The following is a 27,918-nucleotide window of genomic DNA, read 5'->3' as shown; positions in this document are numbered from 1 at the left end:
ACCCGGGCCGGGAAGTGAGGCGGAGCCGCGAAAGGACGGCGAGCGGGAGGTTTAAACGCCTCAGCTCTGGGCGCCCGCTGGCTAAGCGGCTGGGCGCATGCGCGCAGCTCGCGCGCGCCGCCTCAGAGAGTCTTCCCCGCATGCGCGGGAGCCCGGATGCGGATGAAGTTGGTTGGAAGTGGGTGGCGCCACAGCCATGGCGGCGCTCAGAGTTGCGACGGGTGCTGGCAATTGGTTTTCGGCTTTGGCGCTCGGGGTGACTCTCCTCAAATGCCTTCTCATCCCCACCTAGTAAGGGATCCGCAAGGCCAAGGGCTGGGTTGGGAGGCCTATGCGGTCGGTCAGGGCGGGAGAGAGAAGCGTGGATGCCCCTGGGTGAGAGGAGGAAAGGGAACTTGAACTCGTGTGGTCGCTGCTCGCCTTTGATATGCTTCCCTCTCCGCCTTTTGATTGTTATTTCACTTGAGCACTAGATCATAGTCCTGGATGGCTGGGGTCAGGCCTGGCTCTGTCAGACTTTAATGTTTCTGAGCCTCAGGATCCTCACCCTTACTATGCAGATGAACAACACCCACCTCCAACATTTATTCTGCCAATACGGATTTTATGAGCTGCCTCCTGTGCTAGGCACTGTTCTACCTAAATCTTGGAGATTCAGTGATGAGAAAGATATTTCTGGTCCTTTCCTTGGGTGGAGTTAGTGGGGGCCAGAGAGACAAACAGGGAAGTTTCAGGTTGTGATATGATCTGTAAAAGAAGTAGAGAGGGATTCCCGGACAAGACTTCACTCCTCTTTTGGGAGGTGATGTTTGAGTTGAAATCTGAAAAAGAATAAGCAATGTGAAAAGTAGTTCAGGCATAGGAAAGCGTAAGTGCAAAGGCCCTCTAGTAGGAAAGAACTCAGCATTTTAGGAACAGGAAGTGACCCGTGACTGAAGATCAGTAAAGAAGGAGAGTGGCACAGGATGAGGTAGACAGTGGCCAGGTCACACAGTGTTAGACTATTGTGTGACAAGGATGGAGGGCCAAGACTGAAGGCATGAAAACTCTAGGAAGCAACCACCAAGTGGCAATGTGTATACAATGGTTGTGCAGTATTTATTAATTTAGTAATACTGGCATCCACCTTCTGTTCATCCTTCCTAATTCTCCCTTGACTTTTCCCCCCTCATTCCTTTTCTCCCTTCACTACAGGTCTCCCTACCCCCCTTCCCAGTTTAGGGTTTACTGGTATCCTTTAGTTCAAGTTCTCAGTGACCTCTTGGTGGGTATGGAAGAGCTGTATGTGTAGAATATAAGTCCATCCTAAAGTGTATATAAGCAATGAAGAATATATATAGGTTCAGCAAAATGATTTACAGGGAAAAGAAGGTCAGTTGAACTTTCTGCAAAACTGAAAACAAATAAGAAACATCTTTTCCTTTTAAGAGCAAATTGGAAAAATCTTTCTAAAATGTAAGAAATTCCTTTCAAATCAGAGTGAAAGGGATTTTTTTTTAAACTGTGCATATAGTATGATGTTCTTTGCTTTAGTTACTTCAGCCTAGAAATGTGTCTTTAGGGTTGTTATTTTGAATACTGCTCTTGGTCCAGGATTTAAAATGCATATAGTTGTAGTTAATGTTGTGCTTCTCAAACTGGAAACCCCTGGGATATGAGAGGGAAGCTACAGGATAAATGCAGAAATATTCACCAAAATGTTTACTAACTGCTTTATTATGAACCAGGTACTGTGGCTAGGTACTAGAGGAGAGGACAAAATGGATATGATCCCTAACCCTATAAAGGGGGTAGTTTAGTAAGGATAACAGTTCCAGTGACAAATCAGCGCCAAAATGTAATTACAGAACTATCCTTGTGTTAAGTGTTATGAAGGAAAAGATTGGGTTCCTATAGGGGGACTAACAAGGGAGACTTATTTAGATTGGGTGTCAGGAAGGGTCTGAGGAACTGACATGTAATTGGAAGCCTGAAGACACACCAAGTACGTGTCTTTGGGTGAACATATGTGTATGCATTCCATTGAGTATGTTGAGGAGGAATGTATTTCCCTCTACCCTTCTAGCCAAATTCTTCTGGCTGATCTAAGTATCAAATTGACCAAAGACAGATTAACAGGACAAAATCAAACAAAAGTGTAATAATATGTACATGGACGAGAACCAGGAGAATTGAGTGACTTGCCAAAATGGCTGAAGTCCTCACCTTCAATACCATCTTCAGCTAAAGACAAAAGAGGATGTTGCAGATACCAGTTTAGGACTTAACAGGGAAGGAAAACAAAAGAAGTGTTTGCTGGGCCATGCAGAGACAGTGAGACACAGAGTGGACTCTCATTTGTAGGCCCTACCCTGTTCCCCCACCATACCTGGCCCGTATGCTTTGCAGATATCTCTGGTGATAGCTCTATTCTGGGAACAAGCCCTTTATATAAATTTTTTAGGCAGCTAAGAGGGATGTAAAAGAAAGACTTCCTGAGTCTTCTGGTTCTTAAAAATAATCAGCTTAAATTAATCCTCATGCCAAAGAGAAACATTTAGAGGTGCCATTTTTTGCTCCTATCCAAGTACGTACCTAGAAATGGAATTGCTAGGTCATAATATCAGTTCTGAATCATGATTTTGAGAAATCTGTAGGAAATTCAGGTGATAATGTCAGCAGGAGGTTAGAGATGTCTCTCAAACTCAGGAAAGAGACCAAGGCTGTATATTGTGATTTGGGAGTTATCATTACACAGTTGAAAGTGGAAGCAATAAATGTGAAAAGATTGTCCAGAGCAGAGTAAGCTGCATAAAAAGAGGACTAAGAACTCAGCCTAAAGAAGCATCAACATTTGATGAATATTGCAATGGAAAGGCATGAAAGAGACATGGAAGGGGTTGGCTAGGAAACTCACGAGAGAGTTGTCACTGTGGAAAGGTTGTATAAAACACTAGAAAGCGTAAATTGGGTTTTGTTGTGGAACTCGTTATTGACTTGGATGAGTGGTTAATTCGACAAGAATGTATTGAGCCTGTCCCCATATCAGGTGCAGTTCGGCAAGTGGAGGGGAAGTATAGCAGTGAGCAAACAGAAAAGTCAGCTTCTGCTAAAAAGGAGTGAAGGGTAGCAGAATATGCCACCCCAAAATAGGATTTTGGGGGCTTATTTTGAGGAACTGCAGGCAGAGAAGGTTTGAAAACAGTGAAAGTTACTTTCAAGGGAAACTTACATTAGAAAGGGGGCCTGTATCAGGAAGGTAGCTATTACCAGAGATCACTTTTTCACCCCTCTGTGAATTACCTTCCACCCCTCTGTGAATTACCTTCCACCTTCTTTGAAGCCCTAGACCCCAACCCCTTTCCTTAGCTCGGAATGGTAGATAAGCCTCAATTATCTGGTCACCGTTTGAGTCTCATCTTATATATCTTTTAGGGCTGCTGTACATATGTATGTAATTAAAATTATTTTTTTCCTCCTTTCATTATTTCAATTTAATTCTTAGACCAGGCACAGAACCTGGAAGGATAGAAGGAAAAATTTTTCCTCCCCTATAGGGGAGATGGTTGGATATATTTATATATAGTGAGAAGGGGAACAGTAAACAGAATTTGGAGGCCTGGGAGAGGCAGGGCAGGGGCCTTTTCCTACCTTCTCTGATGAACTACTCATCCTTGAAGATCCAGCTTGTGTGTGAGGCATTTCCAGATAATGAATTGCTTGTGAAGGAGAGTAAGGCACCTCTGAGCAACAGCCTAAGGGCCTCCCTTAAGAAAAAGTATGAGCTTTTGATCAGCCTTTTAAATAACGCAGAGACCCTTTTCACTTAGTAGATTCCCCAGCTTTTCTAGAAGGAGATCTGGCCTCCAGGTAAGTGAGGTGTTTCAGGATTATGTAATATCTGCTTGTTTCTTTTTAGGATAGTGAGCTGTGACCATGTAGGGGGTATAGATCCATTTAAAAGGATAATTTTAGACATGTGAAATTGATAAATATTGTGAAATCTCATTTTATTCATCTGATTGTTTTGAGTAGCCATTCCACAGATTTTGAGGTACATCGAAACTGGCTTGCTATCACCCACAGTTTGCCAATATCACAATGGTATTATGAGGTAAGTTTTAATTTTCACCTTTTTGGCTGTATTTTTTTTTTTAAGATGGTGAAATCATATAAAGTATTATTGGTATTAAGACAGTTTTTCCTGTGATCATAGGTTGAATAAATCTTTATGAAAACTGTGTTCTTTCCCAAACTTGGGTCCTCCCTCTCACCCAGCATTCACCAAAGCCAATCTACTGGCTCTGGGTTGTGGTTACTTCTCACTCCTTCATAGTGAAGGAAAGTACGGTGTTTATTGCAGGGTGTCAAGCAAGGAGAATGAGCAGCCAGTGCTCGAAAGACCTGAACTCTCCAATGGCTCTCAGGCAAGGGTTTTTAAAGACAACTGTAGGGGTGAGAGTCACAGGGTCATGGTTTGGAAATCTTAATCATCAATCTCTGGTTCCATTCTGGGGTCTGTATGCTAATGGTCAGCACGTAGTCATCATCCTCCATTAGGTGGGGGGTGGTCTTAGTTTCTGCAGAGCAAATCCTTTCCTAGCCATTCTCCTCATTTCCTGTTTGTAGGAAATAGGCTTCATTCAGCCTTCTAAGACCTTCCCTGAGTTCCAAAAGGCAGATTCAAACAGTTGCTAAGCAGGGAAGTAACAGAAACAAAGGAGGAGCAATCAAGAAAGAATAGTGCAGCAATTAAAGCAAGGTCCTGGTTCCTTCTCAAGGGATATACTTATCTTTGAGTTGTTCTGCTGGAACTGAGGCCCCTATCCAGGTGGGAGGATGGCAAGTTCTGGCTGAGCACAGGATTCCTGGAACACCATGCTGTTACCACACCACAAACCAATCAGAAGAAAATCATGCACCCTGCAGCCCTCGAAATTTTCCCTGTGAAAACTCCCTGAAAACCATTAGGAAGTTCAGGGTTTTTTGAGCATGAGCTACCATTCTCCTTCTTGGCCCTGCAATAAACCTTACTCTGCTCCAAAATAAAACATTTTGGTTTGTTTGGACTCACAGTTCGGCACAGTAACTTGTGTTCCATAATAATGTGAGTCAGATTGCTACCTATATCCCTCAGGAGGAGCTAGGAGTCCTGTGACTGTATTGTTTTAATCATTAACTACTTGAGTTTGCTCTTTGGAAGGCCAAACAAGAAGTGGAGGACACGGAGGTTCTTGTACCTGGGTAGGCCCCTACAGGGTCCTGCTGAGTTTCAGTCCTCCCTTTTCTTTGATACTCCTTAGTCCTGAGGGGAGCAGGGGTGGAACAAGAAAGGGAAAAAAGTTTTGGATAGAGAGGTTAATCTTAAACTCTGCAGGGGAACTTGGTTTTAGGAGGAGTTGATTTCACTCAGTTCTGCCCCTGGCACTGTTAGGGAGTCCCGTTATTTCAGGATGAGTTTCCCATACCATGTGATCCAGCAATCCCACTGCTGGGCATATACCTGTAGAAAAATAAAATTTGAAAAGATACATGCACCCCAGTGTTCATATCAGCATAATTTACAATAGCCAAGACATGGAAACAATCCAAGTTTCCATCAACAGATGACTGGATAAAGATGTGGTATATATATAATATATATACACACACAATGGAATACTACTTAGCCATAAAAAAGAAAATAATGCCATTTGCAGCAGCATGGATGGACCTGGATATCATCATTCTAAGTGAAGTGGGTCAGAAAGAGAAAGAAAAATGCCATGTGATATCACTTATATATGAAATCTTAAAAAAAAAAAAAAAGACAAATGAACTACTTACTATTTGTAACTTAGATGATTGATTTCTTGAATATGTGTAAGCACATTTGACTGTCCTTTATGATTGGATTACTGCATTCTGTTGATTCTTTTTTGTGATTGGCTTTATTCCTTTGATGAGTATGTAAGTTTAAAAAGCTAAAGCTCTAAACTGTTCTTAGAAACAATGATCAGTACATATATGCAAACTAAAAAAAAGTGCAGTATATTATATATGTGTATTTACATACAATATTTGTATATGTGCAGTCAAATTGTAACAATTCTACCTAATAAAACTGAAAAATGGTGGGGGGGGGAATGAGTTTCCCAAATTACACATTGGGAATTACAGTATTTGCCACACCCTTTTTGAAAGAACATTGGATTGAAAAGAGGGAAAATTGGATTCTAAGCCTGGCTCTGCAGCAGCACAAAAAATATATTTTATCTCTCTGCACCACAGTTTCTCATCCTGGCCCATGAGGATTTTGAATGAATTATTTCTAAGATCCTGTCTCTCCCTGACATTTTATGGTTTATGAGGAAAGGAATAATCGGTGATGTGTAGGTGTCTGGTAATATACAAACCATTCTTTTTTATTATAAAAACCATGTCTGTATTTTTACTTCTGGTATTATTTACTAACTCGTATGTGATACTTCATGAAAAACAGACATCAGCTCAGAAATGTCTTGATCAAAAACAGCATTCTGCTGTTAGGGAGATTTGTTTTTAAGACAACCTGTAAAGTTTTCTGTGAGTTTGTTGTTGCTTTTGGGGTTTTTTGGTCAGGTCAGAATAGCCTTTGTACTGAAAAAGCTTAAGAGCAACTGACCTAATTGACAAAGTTCCTTCTCAAATGATAACACCACAAGTATTTCATAGGAATGCTAAGGAACTGTAAGTAATTACTTTAGTGTAAGGTATTTCCATTTGCATGTATGCATACCAGTTAGGAAACATGTATGGCCTAGTGGTCAAGAGCTTGGGCTGTGGTTTCAGACTGCCTGGGTTTGACTTTCAGCTCTGCCACTTAATACCTATGCTGGGTAACTGTGGACAAACTGCTTGACTTCTCAAAGCCTCAACATCTCCAACTATTAAATAATAATAATTATTAGGATGAAATGAATATAATGTGTGATGCACTTAGCATAGTACTTAGAACTAACGTGCTCATTAAACATTATTAAAGGTTATTAATAATTAGCATTATTAATATAATGACCATCAAAAGGCAGTGTCCACCCGCCCCCTCACCACTTTGTCTCTGACTATTCCTTAGTCACCTTTGCTAACTCTTCTTTATCTGCATACTCTTTGAAAAGCTGGTCCCCTCTGGGCTTCTCTTTGTGGTCCCTTTTTATTTTAATTCTGTAATTCTTTCTGGATGTTCTCATTTACTCCTAAAATTTTCACTGCAATCTGTTATCTTAGTACTTCTAGTACTATGTTTAAATCAGAGCTGTCTCCTGTTATTGGTTTATTTTAGATAGAAGAGGTTTATGTTAAAGGGATTCTAATAACAGCATTCTTCTTTGTTCTTCCTGCCCTCCTCTGTAATAACAACAAAAGAAATCAACAAGCCTCAGAACTCAATTGTCAGGAAGGCTCTCAGTAATAAGGCTGGGGAGGCACATGTCTCAGGTCTGGAAAGTGAACATGTGAACAGTGGATTTCTTTGTAGAGCCCTCCTTACCTGCAATTTCTAACCTACTTTTCTGCTGTGGCCTCAGATTAAATTGATTGGTAGACTGATTGGGAAAGACATTTAAAAGACCCATAATAAATATTTATAGAATGAACACATTAGTTTTGAATCTTTGTTGACCTAAAACAAGTAGACTCTAGTTATTTCTCCAGCAAAAGGACTTATTCAGGATCAGCAGAAAATTGCAGTTCAGGGCCTGCAACCATAGCAAGTCATGTGCAAGTCCTTGCATAGCGCAGGAAGGAGAACTCTGTTAAAGAGGGGAAAAGGAAGTTGGGAGAGCTATAGTAAACAAAGAGTCCATGTTGTTTTGTTGGCTGAGTTGTGACTGTCTCTCCTTGGCTGAGCTCTTGGCAGGAAAGAAGAGAAGAGACTGTTCTTCCTGTTGGCTCTGCTGTCTTCCTAGGGCCTGAGACCTCCCCGTTCAGATCTCCCAACTCTGTTGTAATTGAAGTTTCTATTTATTAATTTTTGTATCTTTATATGTAGAGGTTGGAAGTTTTTGTATCTGAAGAAATATCTCTATTATAGTAGCTTCTGGAGCTAAAGGATTTGGAGTCGGGAGACCCAGATTTGAGTCCCAGCTCTACCAAGTCTTAGTTAAGTGACAGAACTGTTCACTTGGGAAGGAGATATTAGCTAGTAGCTTTCCTGGATTCCCAAAAGCTGTTTAGGTGAGATGATGGCCCCAGATGGAAATCCCTGAAGTCAGGAGGGCCTTCTGGGCTAGGTTTGGGAAGTCTTTCTGGGGAGTAGGAGCAGCATATAGAGGGCATCTGTGGGATGGGGATAGCAAGAGAAGGACAGGGACACTTTGTTTTGGAAAAGTGACCATCTCTCAGGCAGCACCTGGTCCTTCTCCCGGTTCTTTTAATGCTTCCTCCTCCTCATTTTATTTAAGGTAATAAATATGTCAATCAAATAAGGTAGGAAAATCTCTTAGACTTCGAGTAAAATCCATGACTCTTTAAGGGTAAGCTCTGACGTAGAAACTGTCGCTGGAAACCACAGATGTTAATAAAGTCTAAATTCATCTTGAATTTCTTGAAATTATGTGGAATAGTAATTTCTAGACTTTTTTTAATATCCATACCGTAGCAAGAAATCATTTTTGAGCATTCACTACCTAATATGTCTTTATCTATAAATTATAAAGGTACTGCTCTCAATATACTTTTAAAAATAGAAATTAAGAAGGATGAGATTAAAAATAAAATTTCTGATTTCTCTTTCCACAGTTCAGTAGCTCATCTTGTTTATACCCCACATTGGAGATTTTGGTATTAGAGAAGGAACTTTTCATAAAGGAGAATTTAGTGGTTGGGTTCATAGCCTGAGTACCCTAGACAGAGAGCCTCTGGGTTGGCCTCAGGTCTGAGGCTTGCATTTAATACCTGCAGTGGGAGTAAACAGACTACTACTTGTTGGGACCTAAAGTTTGCATTCATCTTTACCATGAACAAACAGCTATCAGGTAGTTCGAGTCTTTCTTGCCTCATTTAATACCATAGAGAGACCCTAAATAGTAGGCCTGTGGACACCTAGTTAGTACCCAGTAAACCCTTTGTGCACTTCCAGAAGGAGAGAAGTCTTCCACCGAAAAGGGTAACAGAGCTAGAGTAGGGAGATTATTACTGTCCTGGCTCTTCTAGGTTTAGTTTTAGGACATGCTATGGGGATAGTAATTTTTTAAATATTAATAATAAGTAATTTGTATTGATAGTTTATATCTGGTTTAATACTGTGTATGTATTGTATTTTATATATTTATGTAAAATTTAATACATAGCTCATGAAGTAGGTACTACCATCCTTGTATGAATGCAGAAACTAGGACAAAATAACAAAATACAGTATCATACAGTGTATATATAGTTTATTTTTAATACAAAGTTTGTGTTTTTCTTATGATCTGTATTTTTATTTAATCATTAGTGATTGTTCATTCATTTAATGATTATTCAGTACTTAACATACCAGGAACTTACTAAATGCTCAGGATACAGAAACGACAGTGTGGTTTCTGCTCTCAAGGATCTTATAACCTAGTGGAACAAAAAATTAGTAGCATTTGTGTAGCATTTTGTCATTTATAAGTGTATTTAATATGTATTATCTATTTAGTCCTCACAGTGCCTCATTTTACAGATAAGGAAATTGAGTCTCTGGGACAGAACTTGAACCCAAGCCAAGCGAGTGAATCATTTGTTATGCCTTAAGTCCATTTTTATATTTATGAGAAGAACTGTGTTGTAACCAAGTTTATTATTATTAGGTTTCAAATTAATTTCTTTTGAAGTATAATTGACTCTGAGGAAATTGAAGACTGTATTAAATAACCTAGGAGACAGGTTTTGGCATTCTGCTCAGTCTTAACATAGAAATTTTTTTATTTATGACATATTTTAAGTGTAATTTCATCATTTCATGTGCTTTTTTAAAGACCAAAGAATGAAAATTTTCAATCTTTGCACCCTCTTTTATTCAGTTACTTAGGATACATTCTATCTTCTGTCTTTACCACAGGCAACTTCAGAGTGGACCTTGGACTACCCTCCCTTTTTTGCATGGTTTGAGTATGCCCTGTCACATGTTGCCAAATATTTCGATCAAGAGATGCTGAATGTCCATAATCTGAATTACTCCAGCTCAAGGACCTTACTCTTCCAGAGATTTTCTGTCATCTTTACAGATGCACTCTTTGTGTATGCTGTCTATGAGTAAGTCTGAGAATGTCATTTCATGTAGAAGGTGTTGAAGAAATATTATAGTATTAACTTGTCCCTCATCTAGGGGAAACAAAGTTCATATAATAGCAAATGCTAGAATAATTCAAAACTGTGTTGTGTTTTAAATTGCACAATGAGTAATTACAGCAAGCAGTCTAGCTAAATCTTGTGGAAGAAAATGTGGAGTAAGGTAGGGTTACAAGGTAGAGGCAGAACAAGAGATTGTGAATGTTGTGAAAAATAGCCCCAAGTAGAGTTCCAGGACCATTTCTCCTGCCCCAAATGGCTCTACGTGCTTTCCTTTCCTTCCCTGTAGCAGGCCACCAGGGGCTTCCGTGACCTCCCATATTTTTTGGGATACACACACATACATACAGCACATGCGCACTCATGTTCACATATGCATTGTGCTAACCTTCAATGGAGTTTGCAGTCTAGTAAATTCAAATCTTATTGAATGCTTTTAGTTATAGTCTCTGGATTCTTTCCTTCATGAAGACTCATCACTAATTTTAAGTTATGTTTATATTTTATGTTTTTATATTTCGCATATTTTACTTATAAATTAAAGTTTTTTGACTACACATACATAAAATGTTTTGCACAGTGATTTCCAAGCAGTGAGTTCCCAGTTAATGCTAGTTTCCATTCTGTCCCAATACTTAAGTCTGCTGTATGATTGTGACAGAGCAGTAAACTGGTGTCAATTTAGTGACCCTTGTCATAAATAGATAATTTCTGTTTGTGAGACCAAACTGAACTTTTGTCCCATTTAGGAAAGAGTCCCTTGAGAATGTTTTAACCCCCTTCTCATTTTCATGGAATAACTGCTGTTTGGCACTCTAACCTTCAGCCTTGTTTATGTCCTGGCAGGAGTTGGAAGGGAAGGTGATGTATTCCTTTTAACTCAGAAATGTTTGACCTCATGCTCCCAAGGAAAGTGTATACAGGTGTCACCGAAGGGCTCTTTAATTGGAAAGTTGTCAGTGTCACCAGAACAGGACTCCATTGCCTTTTTTTCCCCTCTCTATTAATAACTGGCAAAATTAAAGCTGTGATTTGGGTGCAATCATATTGAAGGGCTATAAGAAATTCTCTTAGTGTCTGTTTCCTCCTTTTTGAGAAGAAAACAACTTCCCATGGTCGTTGAGAAGTAAACATAATATTCCAAAGGAAAGCATTTAGCATGCACTGAGCACTCCATAGTTTTATTTCCTTCATTTTTTTCTCTCCTTCATTCCTCCATCTTTTTCTTCACCCTTTTTTTTTTTTTCTGGCCTTCATATTTTTGGATTGATATAAACCTGAGTTATCCAACTGCTATTCAACCTGAATGTTGCTTTAATAATTCATTTTCAAAATAATAGTTTCACATTAAAAAAATGACATGGACAGTTTATCAAGAATGGCTAATAAAATGCATCAGAGTACATCAGAGTGTACTCTAGAGAAGTACTGTGATGTTCTAATGAATATTAAAGTTGTTTCTGATTTTTTCCTGGTGTTCCAATATAGGTGCTGTAAATGCATTGAAGGGAAAAAAGCAGGCAAAGAACTTACTGAGAAGCCAAAGTTCATTCTATCAGTATTACTGCTGTGGAACTTCGGGTTGTTAATTGTAGACCGTATCCTTGACATTCTATGTATTGTTTCCTTATTTATTTGATATATACTAAGTATAAGATTAATTCTTTCTATCATGGTGACTCCAAAACATGAGCTGCTTTTGAAAATGGATGTGGGGTGGATTAGTCAGTTCCCCAAACTGTGGTCTCTGCTCAGCTTTACCAGACTCTGGTTGTTAGAGCACCTTGTCCCTAAAGAGTTAGTGGTGTTGTTCAAGAACCAGTTAAACTGCCACTAAAGCAATATATTGGGACTTATTAACTGTCTTTAGATTAATCTAATCACATGCCTTAAGTAGTTTTATAACACATTATTCTAAACACCTTTTTTATGAAAAGACATATCACAGTGTTGCATATGGAAACAGATGGGCCTTCATGCTTTTCCACCATCTTGGCTTACCACATATTAATAGGCAAAGTTCTTAAATCCAGAGTGTCTGAGTGTAACTGAAATCCTAAAGATAAAATGCTAATTTCTACAGTTTTCATAGAGGTAGCCCGGTATGGAGGAAAACACTCAGACTTTAGTTTCAGTCTGACCAGGACTCAAATCTCAGTCACGTCATCCAAGTAGCATTGGGCCATGAGTAGATCAATGCTCTGAGCTCTGACTACGTCACAGGGTCCTTGTACATGTGCTATAGACAATGGAGCGCTGCGTGCAGTGGCCTTCGATAGCTGTTAGGTCCCTTCCTTTTCCATCTGATTCTAAAAAAGAAAACAAAACACTTCCCCTTTAGCTGCTGGATCTTCAAAATAGAGAAAACAGGAAAGTTTCCTGGTCTTCTTCTTAAATATAAATTGTAATTTAATAAGAGTTTGTCCAGGATTTGACTGTTCATAGAAAACACTTTCATGAAAAATCCAAACTGGTAGTAATATTTTTGTCTTTAATTTACCTACAAAGAAAGCATTTGCAGTTTTTATACTCAGTCTGCTGACACAGTTCATTGTAATTTTGGTATCTTCTGTTTTCTTTCCTTAACCTGAGTCCAGATATTCATTTCCAGTACAATGGTTTTTTATCTGGATTAATGCTACTCTCCATTGCACGATTATTTCAGGTAAACACAAAATAGGTTAATTATATTAGTTTGGCTTTTAGCTTTAAAGGCAACAGCATAGTGGTTGATGAGTAAATTTATTTGACCTTTTTGAGTTGCCAAGTGCTACAGACACTTTCATTGAGTATTTTTCACAATTCTGTCTTCTCTTTTGACAATAATTTTCTTCATTTTACAAACTTGTTAAGAGTGTGGCAGGCCTGAAATAAACCTGAGTTTCTATATTTGGTTGGGGTCGTTTATCTAGGAATGAAATCTTCAGCAGTTTATACAGTGTACTAACTGTGATGGTGGGTCCTTGACCATCAGAAGCATGTAGCATTATATATTTGAAAGTATGGAATCTGGAATCAGAAGACCTGGGTTGAAGTCCTAAATAACCTAGTAAGCTGTGTGACTCAGTCAGGGTTATTCAAATGCGTTGGCTGCTTCAGGTTAGATACATTATACCCAGTACCTTACTGAGTAAACCTCACAACTATTCTGTGAAGTTGTTAAGATAATAGGGGAGGAAATCAGGTAATTCAGATTTCTGGGATACTCTTCTGTACACTGAATCAGAATCTCTGGGATTGGGTTTTAGGAATCTCCAGGGAATTTTAGTACACCATCTGATTTGGGAACCATTAACCCAAAGCAACGCATTCAACCCTCTCAGCCTGTTTTCTCATCTGTAAAATAAAATTTACCCCTTAATACATTGTTTTTGTAAAGTGGGGCTGTCTACCTCATAGGGACTTTGGAAAGATCAAATTCAATATATAAAGTTCTTTGTCAATGATAAATATCTGGATAAGTTTTTTTTCTTTTAACCATAAGAAGTCACACAGTACATAAAACATACTTGTTCAATGAATGAATGTTGGATGGTTGTTGAACAAATGAACTGAAGTTTAGCTATAGAACCAGCTAGACTTTCTCTGAATCTTAGATAAATAATAAAACTGGTGGACAGTTCGGAAGCATCCCATTCTTTTTCCTTATCATTCCTAACTCATCTATTCTAGACCATACCTGATGAGGCAGTGAAAGGAGGAACCTGGCCTCTCATGGTCCCTTTGGCAGATTCTTTGCTGAACCTCAGGACCATTATCTTATTTGATCCTTCCAAAATTCCTGTGAGGTAGGTAGAATTCAGACTTCTTTAGTTACAGTCAAGTCGGTTGTTTGTTTTTCTCCTAAATCAGAGTGCCTTTAATTCTCCTGAGTAGTTTGTTAGATGAAGTACTACTTGGTGCCTTCAGCCTAATTGCACTTTATGTTACCTGATATGTAACATAAGATTTAAGTGGTTCTTTGCTAGCATAACTTTGTGTGTAATCATTCATAGTCTCATTCCCAGATCCTCTCTGGAAATCAACTTCAACTATTGTATAACTGTAAGGGGGTAAGGGTGATTGAATTCTCTGGGCTTTTTAGTTCCTTAGGGAGAATTTGTAGTATGTCGTTATGATGATGTATCTGTAGCTCAGCATCAACCTTAGTACTTAAATGTTTATTGAAATAATGAACTTATGAACCCACTAGTCTCAGTATAAAAAGTAGCTGAAGTTACTTGCCTGTGTTCTTTTTATATTGCATGTAGAATATTTGCCTGAATATTTAAAACCTTTTATTATAGAAAATTTGAATTATATACAAAAGTGGAGAAAATAGGACAGTGATCTAAACCCACACACAGAGTATTATTTTGAAATATATCCCAGACATCATATTTCGTTTGTTAAGTATTTCAGAATACAGGCGTACCTCAGAGATATTATGGGTTCATTTCCAGACAACCACAATAAAGTGAATGTCACAATAAAATGAGTCACATGAATTTTTTAGTTTCCCAGTGCATATAAAAGTTATGTCTACACTATACTGTAGTCTGTTAAGTGTGCAATAACATTATGTCTTAAGAAATATATACATACTTTAGTTAAAAAATACTTTATTGCTGAAAAATGCTAACCATCGTCTGAGCCTTCAGTGAGTTCTAGTAGCAACATCAAAGATCACCGATCATAGATCACCAAAACAAATAGAATGAATAATGAAAAAGTTTAAAATACTTCAAGAATTACCACAATGTGACACAAAGTGAACAAATGCTGTTGGAGAAGTGGTGTCGATACTTGTTCAACGCAGGATTGCCACAAACCTTCAATTTGTAAAAAACACAGTATCTGCGAAGCACAGTAAAGCAAAACTCAGTAAAAATGAAATATGCCTGTATATCTTTAAAACTTTATTTTCAGTGTGGTAAAATACATATAACTTAAAATTTACCATCTTAAATCATTTTTTCTTCGTTTTATCAAGATATAATTGGCATATCGCACTGTATGAAGTGATTATCACAGTAAATTTAATGAACATCCATCATCTCATATACATACAAAATTAAAGAAATAGAAAAAAAAGTTTTTCTTTGTAATGAAAACTCTTAGGATTTACTCTCTAAACAACTTTCATATATAACAGTACAGCAGTGTTAATTATATTTATCATGTTGTGCATTACATCTCTAATACTTATTGGGCTTATAACTGGAAGTTTGGACCTTTTGACTACCTTCATCCAGTTCTTCCTCCCCCACCTCCGTGCCTGTGGTAACCACAAATCTGATCTTCTTTTCTATGAGTTTGTTTGTTTTTGAAGTAATAATTTTTTACAACACTGTTAGTTCCAGCATAGTGATTCAATATTTCTGTCCATTTCAAAATGATCACAGTAAGTCTAGTTATGATCTGTCACCATACTAAGATATGACATAGTAATTGACTATATTCCCCACACCGTACATTTCAAACCCATGACTCATTTATTTTGCACCTGGAAGTTTGTACCTCTTAATCTCCCTCACCTATTTCTTTCCTTCCCTCACCTATTTATCTTAAACATTTTTAAGTGTACAGTTCAGTAGTGGTAAGTATATTCACATTGCTGTGCAACCAGTCTCCAGTGCTTTTTATTTTTTAATAGACTTTATTTCTAAAAATAATTGTAGATTTACAGGAAAGTTGCAAAGATAATAGAGTTCCTGTACCCCCTCACTTTTTTCCCCTAATGTTACCATCTTATGTAGCTATGGTACATTCCATCAAGACTAAGAAACCAACACTGCTACACTCCGATCTCACTAGTTTTTCTACTGATACCCTTCTTCTGTTCCAGGATCCAATCCAGGCTACTGCATTACTGTTTAGTTTACCCTGAATTTTGAGTTGATATTTCCCTTTTAAATCTCCTAGAAAAGGCATATGGAAGGAGCATTTCTCTTTGCTGTTCTCCTGCATTTCAAGCACATCTACCTGTATGTAGCACCAGCTTACGGTATATATTTGCTACGATCTTACTGTTTCACTGCAAATAAACCAGGCAAGTTTTACTGATCGTTTTATTTTATTGTATCTTTTCTTCATTTTATTTTGTCTTGACTTGGTGGCTTGCTTTGTGAGAGGGTTTTATGAGGCACAACAGGTATCTCTCAGCTATTGATCCTATAAACCCTATACCCATTCTGACATTTCTCTGCTCTTGCCACATCATAAAGATTGGTGTACTATCATGGGATACTTCTAATTATATCATGGGAGATACTGGGTGGGGGCGGGGGTTGTAAGTAATGGCTTTCCATGCTCCTGGTTAATAATAATGTTCCTTTTCTGTAGATGGGTCCATCCGATGGAACAGTTTCAGCTTTGTCCGTCTTATTTCCCTGGGACTGATTGTTTTCCTAGTTTCTGCTCTATCGTTGGGTCCTTTTCTAGCCTTGGTAAGTCTTTTATTTGTTATAAATACATGTTTGTTGTTGTTAAGGAAAAATTATAAAGCCAGGAGTATATAAAATAAATAAAACTATTCCTTTTTATACTCCTGCCCAGTATGACTCCCCAAAGATAGGATGGTATTCTTTCAGATATTTTTGTGCATATTTAAATATGTATGTGCATATATTTGTATGTTTAACTCTCTCACAGAAACACACACTTACATAGAGTTAATAATCATTATTCACAGATTACATATTTGCTAATTTGTTTATTTGTTATAATTTACTTATAACCCCAAAATCAATACAGTGCTTTCATAATTTTTCACTGACAGCAAACATTCTGAAATGCCTACAATGTTACAGATTTTCAACAGATGTTTTTCTTTTTTCCCTTCTTCCCTCACACTGAATTCAACTAACTTTAATTCCTGCTAAACCTGGGAAACACTGCATGTCTTGTCAGGTGTCCCCTGCTGTCCCCTTCTCTTCAGTAGACTTGAATAAGCTGCAGTCTGTGTTCTCCTTTGCACCTGTACATTCTTCCATTTTCTATACTTATAATAGTGTTGGACTGGTGTTCAAAGTACTTTGATATATCTTGTCCCACTAGAGAGATGAGAAGGTCAGACAAGAAAGGTTCTGTGAACTGCTCAGGATCACACAACTACTTCCTTGAAGGGAAAAAGACTGGAACTCAGACCTCACAACTTTCTACACACTGCCATAGACAGTACCCTAGTCCTCTTTTTGAATTTAGAAAAGCTTGATCACTGTTCAATCTCTTTTCAACAGAACCAACTGCCTCAAGTCTTTTCCCGACTCTTCCCTTTCAAGAGGGGCCTCTGCCATGCATACTGGGCTCCAAACTTCTGGGCGTTGTACAGTGCTTTGGACAAAGTGCTGTCCGTCATCGGTATGGTAGCAAGCCTTCCTACTTAGACTGTGAATATTGAAAGGACTAGTCACATTGAGAAATGGAAAAACCTGCTTTGTGTTTTGAATGTGTCTGAACTGTTTGCTCTCTAGTCCTGCATTTCAGCTTTCAGAATGAATGGGGGAGTGGTTCTCGGGACTGAGGCTTCAGTGCAGGAAACAGACTGTGTTCCTTATAAAAGCTCTTTGTGGCAATGAGGTTGTTGATCCTTTCCTTGGGGAAAAAAATAGACATTTTAAAAAGGGAATTTTTGCCTTAAGTAAAATGTTATTCAGCAGTTATAGCCCTACTTTTAAACTTAAAAATGTGAAGAAGCAGGGAAGAAGAATATGTAAGTTGTGACTCTGGATATTAAGCCAGTAAGGGAACTGATAACCGTGCATTTTAACGTAAGATGAGAAGAAAGGGAAAACTTAGGATGTGCTTTAAGTCTGGGGTGTGATGAAAAGAAATTTGTTAATCTTAACCTTTTGATGGTTCCGAAAATAACTCACTATGGAACAACTCACACTCTCCTTTGTGAATACAGCCTAGCTTGATGGAAAATGCAGGATCTAGAGAAGAGTAGGCAAACTTTTTCTGTAATGGGACTGACAGTAAATATTTTAGGCTTTGCAGGCTGCATAAGGTGTTCTGTTTGTTTGTTTGCAACCTTTAAGAATGTAAAAACCTGTTGTGAAAAACAAACGCAACAATAAAGAATTGCTTGGTATCAGCAGGGGCTTTGGAACCAGGCAGAACTGGGTCCAATTCTTCCACCTGTTAGTTGTGTGACTTTAGGCAACTCCATCTCTCTGTGCCTCAGGGGGCTAAAGGTAACAGCTACAAAGCCCTTGGCACATGGTAGTTCCTTAATGCATGCTGGCTGCTGTTAGTATTTTTGGATACGCACTTGTAGGAAATCATAATTTCGTATTATCCCTCACCTACTGTGAATCCAGCCTTGAAATGTATGGCATCTTATAAACTAAGTCCTTAACATTTCTATTTCAAAAAAGCTTTAAACAACCAGCATGGTATGAGGTACAAGGACCTCTTGCTTTAACTGCTGTATCTCACCATGTATATCTGTCTCAAGGATGTCATACATGGAAATTCAGTAGCAGGTTAGGCAACTATGGTTCAGGCAATAGTTATTAGCTTTATGAGAAAATCAAAGGTGGGGAGGGTATAGCTCAGTGGTAGAGCGCATACTTAGCATGCATGAGGTCCTGGGTTCAATCCCCAGTACCTCCATTATAAATAAATAAATAAATAAACCTAGTTACCTCCCTACCCACTCACTCCCCCCACCAAAAAAAAGTTAAAAAGAGAGAGAGAAAGGGAGAGAATCAACAGGCTGAAGGCGAAAGGGAAGAGGTGAATGAATAGAAAATATTTTGGTAGTCTACACCTTTCCCACATTTCACTAATTTTCAGTGGCATTAGACAGGGCCATTCAGGTGCTCAGACTGTCCCTGACTGTCCTATTTGTTTGTTTGGGCTGTGGCTTGCATCATTATCCTCAGACTTTGTTCACTTAATAAGTATTTCTTGAACTCCTATGTGCTGGGGATAGAAATGAAGTATAGTTCCTGCCTTTAAGGAACCCAGTATAGCAGAGGAAATGAATATATAAACAGATACAGTGCGATGAATACTAGATATAGACATGTGTAAGAGATCCTTAGCCCACAAGAAAATCAGCTTTATTTCTTGAATTAGGAGCTTTCTCAGATGAGTAAGTGAATTAGGAGTCAACTTCGCAAAGAGACTAGGGCATTCTAAGCAAAGGGAGTAGTCTATGCAAAGGGATGCTGGTGTCCAGAGTGGTACATTGGTTCATTGTGAACAAGCCACATTTAACAAAGTGTGGACTAGATGAGGCTGGAGAGGTAGGAGGGGGCTAGTTTGTGGAAAACACTGGGTGCTGTGCTTAGGAATATGGACTTTATCCTGTAGGCAAGGAAAGATTCAAAGCTGGGGTGTGACATGGGGTTTCTATATTTGAGAAAGGTTGCTTCATTTTAGAGGTGAGAGCAGATTGCTATTCAAGCTGCCTGCCAGCAAGGTTCCCTGCTCCAGTGCAGACAGCTGCAGTCTAAACCAGCAGCATCTTAGGTAGAATAGTGCAGGATTGAGTTAATGAAATCTTGACCTTGAAGCAGTCATAAGATTTAATAGCTTATTTTTTTTTTCTCAAGGACTTGATTGGTAAAATATGGTGTGCCCATGATAAAACAAAACAAAATAAAATGTCTGTTTACTCTGTAGGTTTAGAGCTGAAACTTCTTGACCCCAACAAGGTTCCCAAGGCCTCGATGACAAGCGGTTTGGTTCAGCAGTTCCAGCACACAGTCCTTCCCTCGGTGACTCCCTTGGCCACTCTCATCTGCACTCTGATCGCCATCTTGGTAAGAATTCACACATGGTACTCATTTCTTGAGTTTTCCCTGCTTTTCTTTTCTGTGGCTGGTTGAATTTCAACTTTCAAGTTTTTCCAGCTGTAGGGTAAATTCCATGGCTGTCATCCTGCTGCAGATTAAGGCATGTCCTAGCAATTCTTAGGGTAACTGTGAACACTGTAAGGAAGGATTACGAGTGAAGCCTCTGTGAGAGTGGTTCTCGCCAGAGGGTATTAGGCCATCTGTTCACCTTCGGATGAAGAAGAAAGAAAAGCCCAGGGAGGAGGGAGCTTGGACCACACCGTTGAGAAAGAGGATAATGTAGTAGGGACAACAGGTTTTTGTTTCCATCATGGCTAACTGATCAAAATCCAAATTTGTCTGAACTGCATGGATATTTTGTCTTGATAGTAATAATGACTTGAGAGACTCAACAATTCCTGTTTGAGCATCAGATAAGAATCTAATATGAATCAGATGCTATTATAGGCGCCATTGATAGTTGGTTTTGTTAGTGACCATGATGCCTTCAATTTCATGATATAATTTTAGTAGAATTTAGTATAAATAACTCAATCCTATCTATAATTATACTCAGTTTTTTGTTTTTTAAATGGAGGTACTGGGGATTGAATCTGGGACCTCGTGTGTGCTAAGCACACGCTCTGCTGCTGAGCTGTACCCCTCCCCTCTAGTTATACTCAGTTTTAGTTTTGGTTTCTAAATGATCAAGCCTATTCACAAGACACCTGACCACACGTAATTACGTGGCAGTACTGGTAGGTAATTAAGCTCTGTTGGCCTACTTATTCACATGGTCTAACTGAGGTTAAAACTTTTTTTCTAAAACTTCAGCCTCTAGGAGAGGAGGGTATAGAAACCTAATTACCTCCCCCCACAAAAAAATAAGAAAAATAAATAAATCAAATTAAAACTTCAGCCTTGTAGGCTGCATGTGGAAGGTGATGGTTTTGTTGTAAGTTACACTCCAGCCCACAAAGTTAGGTATTTTTAATATGCTAAGATCTAACTTATTATTAGCCCCCAAATATCGATGAACTTTTGTAGGTTGACCTAATAGGTTCAGTGACTATTAAATAACTAATTATGAAGATGTATATAAGGGGTTATAATGGATATTCTGGAACTTAATTATCATTTCTTAATTTTGATGAATAGAATTAATTGTACTGAGTTAAATATGTATGCCCAAATGCCTTTTTTTCCTGAGTAGTAGTTTTTATGTTAACATTTGGTGGGCTATTCACAAAGTGATGAATTATCCCAGTTTAATGGAGAATAGTCTTAAGATCTGTTTTTCAGAGATGATGTAAGTTATATTCACCTGAACAATGTTTTGTTAAAGACTATTTTAAATGATACTGAAGTTTTATCTTTGCCTATTGTTTCTAGCCCTCTATTTTCTGTCTTTGGTTTAAACCTCAAGGGCCCAGAGGCTTTCTCCGATGTCTAATTCTTTGTGCCTTGAGCTCCTTCATGTTTGGGTGGCATGTCCATGAAAAAGCCATACTCCTAGCAGTTCTCCCAATGAGGTAAGCTGATAGCTCAGTCAGTCAGCATTTCTGGCATATTTCACTGTGATCCTATTGTTTTCCAATTGATCTGTCCCTTCTTGACATGTTCAGTGGGATAGGCAAAGGCGAAGATGTATGGGAACAGATTTATACCAGGACAGGACAGAAATGCTTAACTTGGGATCCTTGCACCCATGAAGGTTCTCAGGTATGCAAACTGCCTGTATTGTTCCTGAAGTTTTGGGTAAGGGGTACTAAACTGATTAAGAACCATGATACCAGGCCCTTGCTTCTGGATATCGAATGGCAACATAATTTGGAAAAAGCATGGGTTTTGGTGTCATCACACCTATGAAAATAAGGTCTCACAGTGCCTTGTTAAGAGTTGTTAGTTCAAGTAAAGATTGAGTCCATTATGGAATAATACCTAATATATGTACAGCACATCAGATTTTTCAGAACTGTTTTTGTTGTTTGGTTTTGGGGGGGTTGTTTTGTTTTGTATTCTTTCTTTTGAGCCTCAAAACAACCTTTAAAATAATTAAGATAAATAGATGTCACTCCCTCTCTTAACATCTTCAGAAACTGGGGCTCAGAGTTTAAATGACTTATCTAAAGTCACACAGCTAGCAAGTAGCAGCGTTAGGACTTAAACCTGAATCTTATGTTGAATCTTAAGATCTTTTCACTGTCATGCTCAAAAACAAGAGGGGGGTGGGCATTTAAAATGCAGTGGTGTCCATTTTATAATACAATTGAAATCCAATTAGATAGATGGTAATAGAATTAGCCTTTATCTTAAGATTTTTGTTAAATCCTGAAGAGAAATCATTTAACCTCTGAACGAACATTAAACAAATATGTCAGGTCAATATATGGCTTGTCTGGTTTCATTTAGCAGATTGCAGTTTCAAAATTTAAAAAAAAAGCAACAGAGCAAAACTTCTAGTGTCTTCAGTTAGAATTCTTACTGAACCCCAGCAGGTGTGGGGCATTGTCCAAGAGAAGATCTATAGAGTTGGAAATAAATCTCCAAGTCCTGTTTCCCTGGCTACCACCACTAGGCAGCTCCCAATCCCACAATATCCCTTTCTTTGAAGAGACGGTTACTCAGAGAGGTAGTTCTTTTTTGAATATTCCCTTATTCAGTGTGGTACACTCTTCTATGAATTGCTTAAAGTTTCCCACTAAAAAAATTAATATTCTCAATTGAATTGAACTACAGCAGAAATCAGTATGTTATTTTTATGCATAAGCCAATTCTAGAAATAATAATAGATATAGGTTATTCCAGCTACTTGCAAGTGTAAGTTTCATTTGTTGTTTTAAGGAATTACTATAAGAATTTTTATTTTTAGCCTTTTGTCTGTGGGAAAAGCAGGAGATGCTTCGATTTTTCTGATTCTGACCACAACAGGACATTATTCCCTCTTCCCTCTGCTCTTCACTGCACCAGGTAAACAGCTTATTTTTAGAGGGATCTATTTGGTTGCCATGGCCTTTTCATCAGAGCCTAGAGATCAATACTGTCTGATTTAAACCACCTTAAATCTCATAGAAAAAGAAAGCTCATCCGTTCTCTTAAATAAAACCTCCAGTATGTCCCTAATTCTCAATATCTTTATATATCACAAAAATGCATCGTTAAGCTCAAAAAGCATTAAAAGCTGTGTCAGTGTGATTATATTGCCTTTAGTATTATAAACCTTCCTCTTATCAACTAAATCATCATATGTACTTTTTTATTCTTTTAACAGAACTTCCCATTAAAATCTTACTCATGCTATTGTTTACCATCTATAGTATTTCCTCACTGAAGACTCTATTCAGGTAATCTAAAAAACTACATTTAAAATTATATTTATGCTTGTGAAATGTTTACTCTTAAGTGGTTGATAAGCCTTTTAAGTTTTATTTTTTAAGTTTTAATGTGAATATAACAACATTGCAAAATATCAGCAGACAGAGGGAGAAATTACCCATATCCTGTCACTCTGACATGACAGCATAGTTCTTGGCTTTAGTTTGGGGGAATATTTGAGGAGGGACTACCTACCTTAAATTAAAACCTTATATCAAAACTAAAAAATGAAATGTAAAATATGCATTACGAGTAAAACTATCACATAAATACAGAAGCATGAAGCTAAAAGATATGTAAGAATTCTTACATTTCTTAGAATTATGAGTGGAATTTTTTTCTTTTCTAAACTTTGTGTAATGATATCTGTATAATTTTTTAAAGCTTGCTTATGATTTATATCTGATTATGTTCCTAAAACCTCATATACTTAATTATATTAAACTCAATTATAACCATATGACCCAGCAATTCCACTCTTAAGTATACATCCTGAAGAATTGAAAATGGGGACTCAAACAGATACTAATGCACCAATGTTCACTATAGTTTTATTCATGGTAGCCAAAAGGTAGAAACAACCCGAATGTCCAGGAACAAGTGAATGGAGGGAGGGTATAGCTCAGTGGTAGAGTGCATGCCTAGCATGCACAAGGTCCTGAGTTAAATCCCCAGCACCTCCACTAAACTAAATATTTAAACCTAATTACCTCCCCCCAAAATAAAAAACAAATAAAAAAACTCAAAAAAAAAAAGTGAATGGATAAACAAAATAATCTGTGTGTGTGTGTGTGTGTATACATATGCGCGCACACAATGGAATATTACTCAGCCAGAAAGAGGAATGGCACTCTGCTATGTACTACAGCATGGATGAATCTTGAAAACTTAGGCTAAGTGAAATAAGCCAGACCTTTTGTACAAATATTGTATGATTTCGTTTATATGAAATATCTAGCATAATAGGCAAATTGTTAGAGACAGAAAGTAGATTAGTAGTTATGGGGACCGGTGAGGGTAGTGGTGGTGGTGGATAGGGAGTTATTATTGCTTAATATTTCCAGAGATACTTTTCAGGGCAGTGAAAATGTTTTGAAAGTGGATAGTGGTAAATATTGTACAACATTGTCAGTATACTTAATACTACTGAATTATATACTTAAAAATGGTTAAAATAGCAAATTTTACATTATTTTACCAAAACAAAAAGTGATGTATTGTTCACCATATTCTTATTCAAATATCACAGTATCCAGGCCTCTTTCCTCTTCCGAATACATAGCTAATTCTCCCTCAGCAACTTCAGCTAGGTGACAGCATAGATGATGACTGGGTAACTGGATCATTGAGATAATGTAATGGTATATCATTATCACTGTTTTCTAAATGTGAAATTTAATGCATTCTTTTGACTCTGGCTTTAGCTGTACTTCACATCAAGACAGGGCAGGTGGGAAGCTTTAGCTGAGAAATGTTTGCAAAATCAGAATGACTCATCTAAAATCAGACTTCTCTCTCCTTTTTTCTTCAGAAAAGAAAAACCTCTTTTTAATTGGATGGAAACTTTCTACCTCCTTGGCCTGGGGCCTCTGGAAGTCTTCTGTGAATTCGTATTCCCTTTCACCTCCTGGAAGCTGAAGTACCCCTTTATCCCTTTGTTACTGACCTCAGTGTATTGTGCAGTGGGCATCACATATGCTTGGTTCAGACTGTATGTTTCAGTATTGAGTGACCCTCCTGTCGGCAAGACAAAGAAGCAATGAGTAAAGGAGCTGCTTGGATGCATTCCAAGCAATTATTTCATGGGAAATTAATCAGAACTTGAAGAAAGTTGCTGGTGGCATGAACCATTCATTTCAATAGATCTGTTTGAGGACCATTCTTCTAAACTTGGCCTTGCCCAGCCTAGCAACCTGATTGTCACCATGGTGAGAAGCCACTTGTCCTCCATAAGCAGTGAAACACATCTGAAACAGATCTCGCCTTCCCTTGTTAAAATTGTCTGAGATCACTCAGACTGCTGTGCTTGCTCTGGGCAACAGCATGATTATCTGTAGCCTATGATAACCATTGTCAGGTGATAAAGCCTAATTAGAATCTTGTGCTAAGGGAAATATAAATAAAATATCATTTTGTATTTCTGCACAAAAATTTTTTGGATCATTAACCAGCTCCTACATTTTCCTATTGGTGTACACACAAGCAGACCGTGTGCACTGTCCCCATTCTGGACACCTTGTTCCAGGAGATTTTTTTTTTCATTGAAATTATACATCGACAATACTCACAAAGCCAGGGAGAATGTTTAATGAACTGTTTGGCCTGTCAGCAGAGACTATAAACCACATCTATTCTTACGTTGTGTTAAGGACATCTTGTACAGTTCGTTTATTCAAAAAGCCAGCACTGCGATTTTGATAAGGCTGCTCCTTCTCAAACTTTTCCTCACATGAACAAACTTAGGTGTTTTTTGCAGCCGGGTCTTGTCCTCTCCCTACCTTAAAAGTACCTCCTACTCTTCATCCAGGACCCCAGCTTGCCTACTATCTGCTGCACAACCAAATTCAGCCAACCTTTATCTGGCTGACCCTAGGAATGTTCACACCTTCTATTTGCCCTTATCCCCTAAGATCAGGGCCCAAGGTCAGTGGAACCCCAGGATGCTGATCCAGCCATCCCGTCTCTTAAATTCACTCTTTCCCCAGACTTCTGAGTCTCATTCAGGGGTAACAATGGAGAGTTTTGCCAAAGGGGAGGGAAGCACGGCCCCTAGAGCCTGTTCCCCTCACCACGGCCCCCCTCGCACCCTGGGTTCCAGCTGTCCTAACAACTTGGAATTCTCCGTGTGCCGTGGTGCTTTGTACCTCTGCTTCCTTTCATTCCTGCCACTTCCTCTCTTTCCTCCCGCTGTGGACTTTCTTACCCTATCATCTGACTGTCTGCACTAGTTCAAGATTCAACTTAACTGCTACCATATCTATAAATATAAAGGCACTACAGTGTAGTGATTAAGAGTAGGGCCCTAGAGTCACTCAGCCTGATTTTAAATTCTGCTTCCGTGATTTTTTAATCTGTAGCCAAGTTATTTAACTATCCTTTGCTTCAATGTCTTCATCTCTAAAATGATCACAAAAAATTTAGAACCCTGCCTGACTCATACTGAGTGTTCAATAAATATTTGATACATGTATTTTTTTTTGGCAGGGGGAGGTAATTAGGTTTATTTATTTATTCTTAGCGGAGGTACTGGGGATTGAATCCAGGAATGGTAGAATGCATGCTTAGCTATACCACTTGAGCTATATCCTCCCATCTATGAATCCTTTCCTCCCCCTCCCCCAGAGCTGAGCACCCCACCACATGCTCCCATGCCAAGGGTCTACGTCTACCATGAACGGCTGTAATACTTGCTTGTTCATCTGTTTTCCCAGGAGACTTTAATAACAATTTGAGAGCAGAGACCACACTTGTCGTGACAGTGTTTGGCACAGTTGAATGAAAGAAGCACAGCACACAGGTCATGATTAAAATCTAAATGTTTACTAGTTTACAGCGTTAGGACCCAAGGTAGTTCCTCACATCTTTGCCAAGTGGTATGCAAACCCAAAAACAAGATGAATTTGGATGCATTTCAACAAGACCAATTTTAATAATACTTTGTAGGTTGTTACTGTCAGCGTAATGCGATGTCAGAACTGGAAGAACTCATTTGATGCAGAGATTTCCAGAATGTTCTGCAGAGCCCTGGTAGTTCTTGAGAGCTGCCTCAGAGGCTCAGGGCCCTGTCCCATCTTCCACCAAAGCAAATACGCTGTGACCTTTTTCAAATGTTAGGTTTCATGTAAGTTTTTGTTTAAGAGTTCAAAGTCTAAATAAACTCTTTAAAGCAGTCAGCCCCTTATATTACCAGGAGGGAAACGGCTCCAGAGATTGAGGTATAGCTGCTTGGTGCCAACACAGACTAGAAACCGGACTTCCTCCCTACAGCCCAGGACTCTCCCAAGCACTATAGTTTGTATTCATGTATTTAAGCTTTGCAGAGATGTGAGTAGTTTTCAACAACAAATTCCTAGGTTTAAGCAGTTAACTAAATAAATGAAAGTGTTACTTCAAAATGTTTTGATATCTAGAATTAAATCAACAACAAGCTATGGTTAATATAAAAATCTGAACTAATAAGGTATATAAAAATTCATTTTTTACCTGCTGTTTATATGCAGTGTACCAAAATTTAACAAGAGGAAGGAAAAGAGAAACATAGGAGGGACTTGGTATTCTTGGTCATTGTATCTTTTCCTAGGTAGAGGAGATGGAGCCAGAACTGGGAGAGAAATACTGGGAAGATGCACTCTTTCCAGCCCAACATGTTTTCCTTGTTAATGACTTCCACCTAGAAACCACACTTTGTGAAGGAAGCACTTCAGTATCAGAGAGAATTGCCCCCTATGTATAGTCCGTGCAGCTTCTGTTTGCAGTTACTGGGAGAAAAAAGCCACTATAATAAAATACAACCTTTGGAAAA

General features: G+C 38.4%; 1 protein-coding gene across 2 annotated transcripts; it reads left to right on the top strand.

Annotated features, from left to right (window-relative positions):
* The first annotated feature begins 138 nt into the window (after positions 1-138).
* ALG8 (ALG8 alpha-1,3-glucosyltransferase) lies at positions 139-27,715 on the top strand. 2 transcript variants are annotated; one of them, XM_032488740.1, is made up of 13 exons: positions 139-291; positions 4,015-4,093; positions 10,025-10,218; positions 11,743-11,852; positions 12,852-12,919; positions 16,159-16,285; positions 16,579-16,682; positions 17,475-17,595; positions 19,870-20,009; positions 21,414-21,553; positions 22,894-22,991; positions 23,293-23,365; positions 27,697-27,715. In XM_032488740.1, the coding sequence occupies exons 1-13, from the start codon at positions 197-199 to the stop codon at positions 27,698-27,700; spliced, it is 1,353 nt and encodes a 450-aa protein (XP_032344631.1). In that variant the 5' UTR covers positions 139-196; the 3' UTR covers positions 27,701-27,715. The 2 variants fall into 2 exon arrangements, with proteins under 2 accessions (XP_032344631.1, XP_006191714.1); XM_006191652.2 differs by lacking the exon at positions 27,697-27,715 and adding an exon at positions 24,928-25,547.
* The last annotated feature ends 203 nt before the right edge of the window (positions 27,716-27,918 follow it).

This window comes from Camelus ferus, chromosome 10 (genome assembly GCF_009834535.1).
Source record: "Camelus ferus isolate YT-003-E chromosome 10, BCGSAC_Cfer_1.0, whole genome shotgun sequence".
Classification (NCBI taxonomy): domain Eukaryota; kingdom Metazoa; phylum Chordata; class Mammalia; order Artiodactyla; family Camelidae; genus Camelus; species Camelus ferus.
The sequence above is the reverse complement of the archived record's forward strand: the minus strand, read 5'-3'. Positions and strand labels throughout refer to the sequence as shown.

Bases quoted from the DNA above. Each gene is read 5' to 3' on its own strand.
- ALG8 (XM_006191652.2), top strand. From the start codon at position 197: ATGGCGGCGCTCAGAGTTGCGACGGGTGCTGGCAATTGGTTTTCGGCT. The intron at 11,853-12,851 runs GTATCCTTGACA...ACCTGAGTCCAG, and splicing joins CGGGTTGTTAATTGTAGACC to ATATTCATTTCCAGTACAAT. The intron at 12,920-16,158 runs GTAAACACAAAA...TAAATCTCCTAG, and splicing joins CCATTGCACGATTATTTCAG to AAAAGGCATATGGAAGGAGC.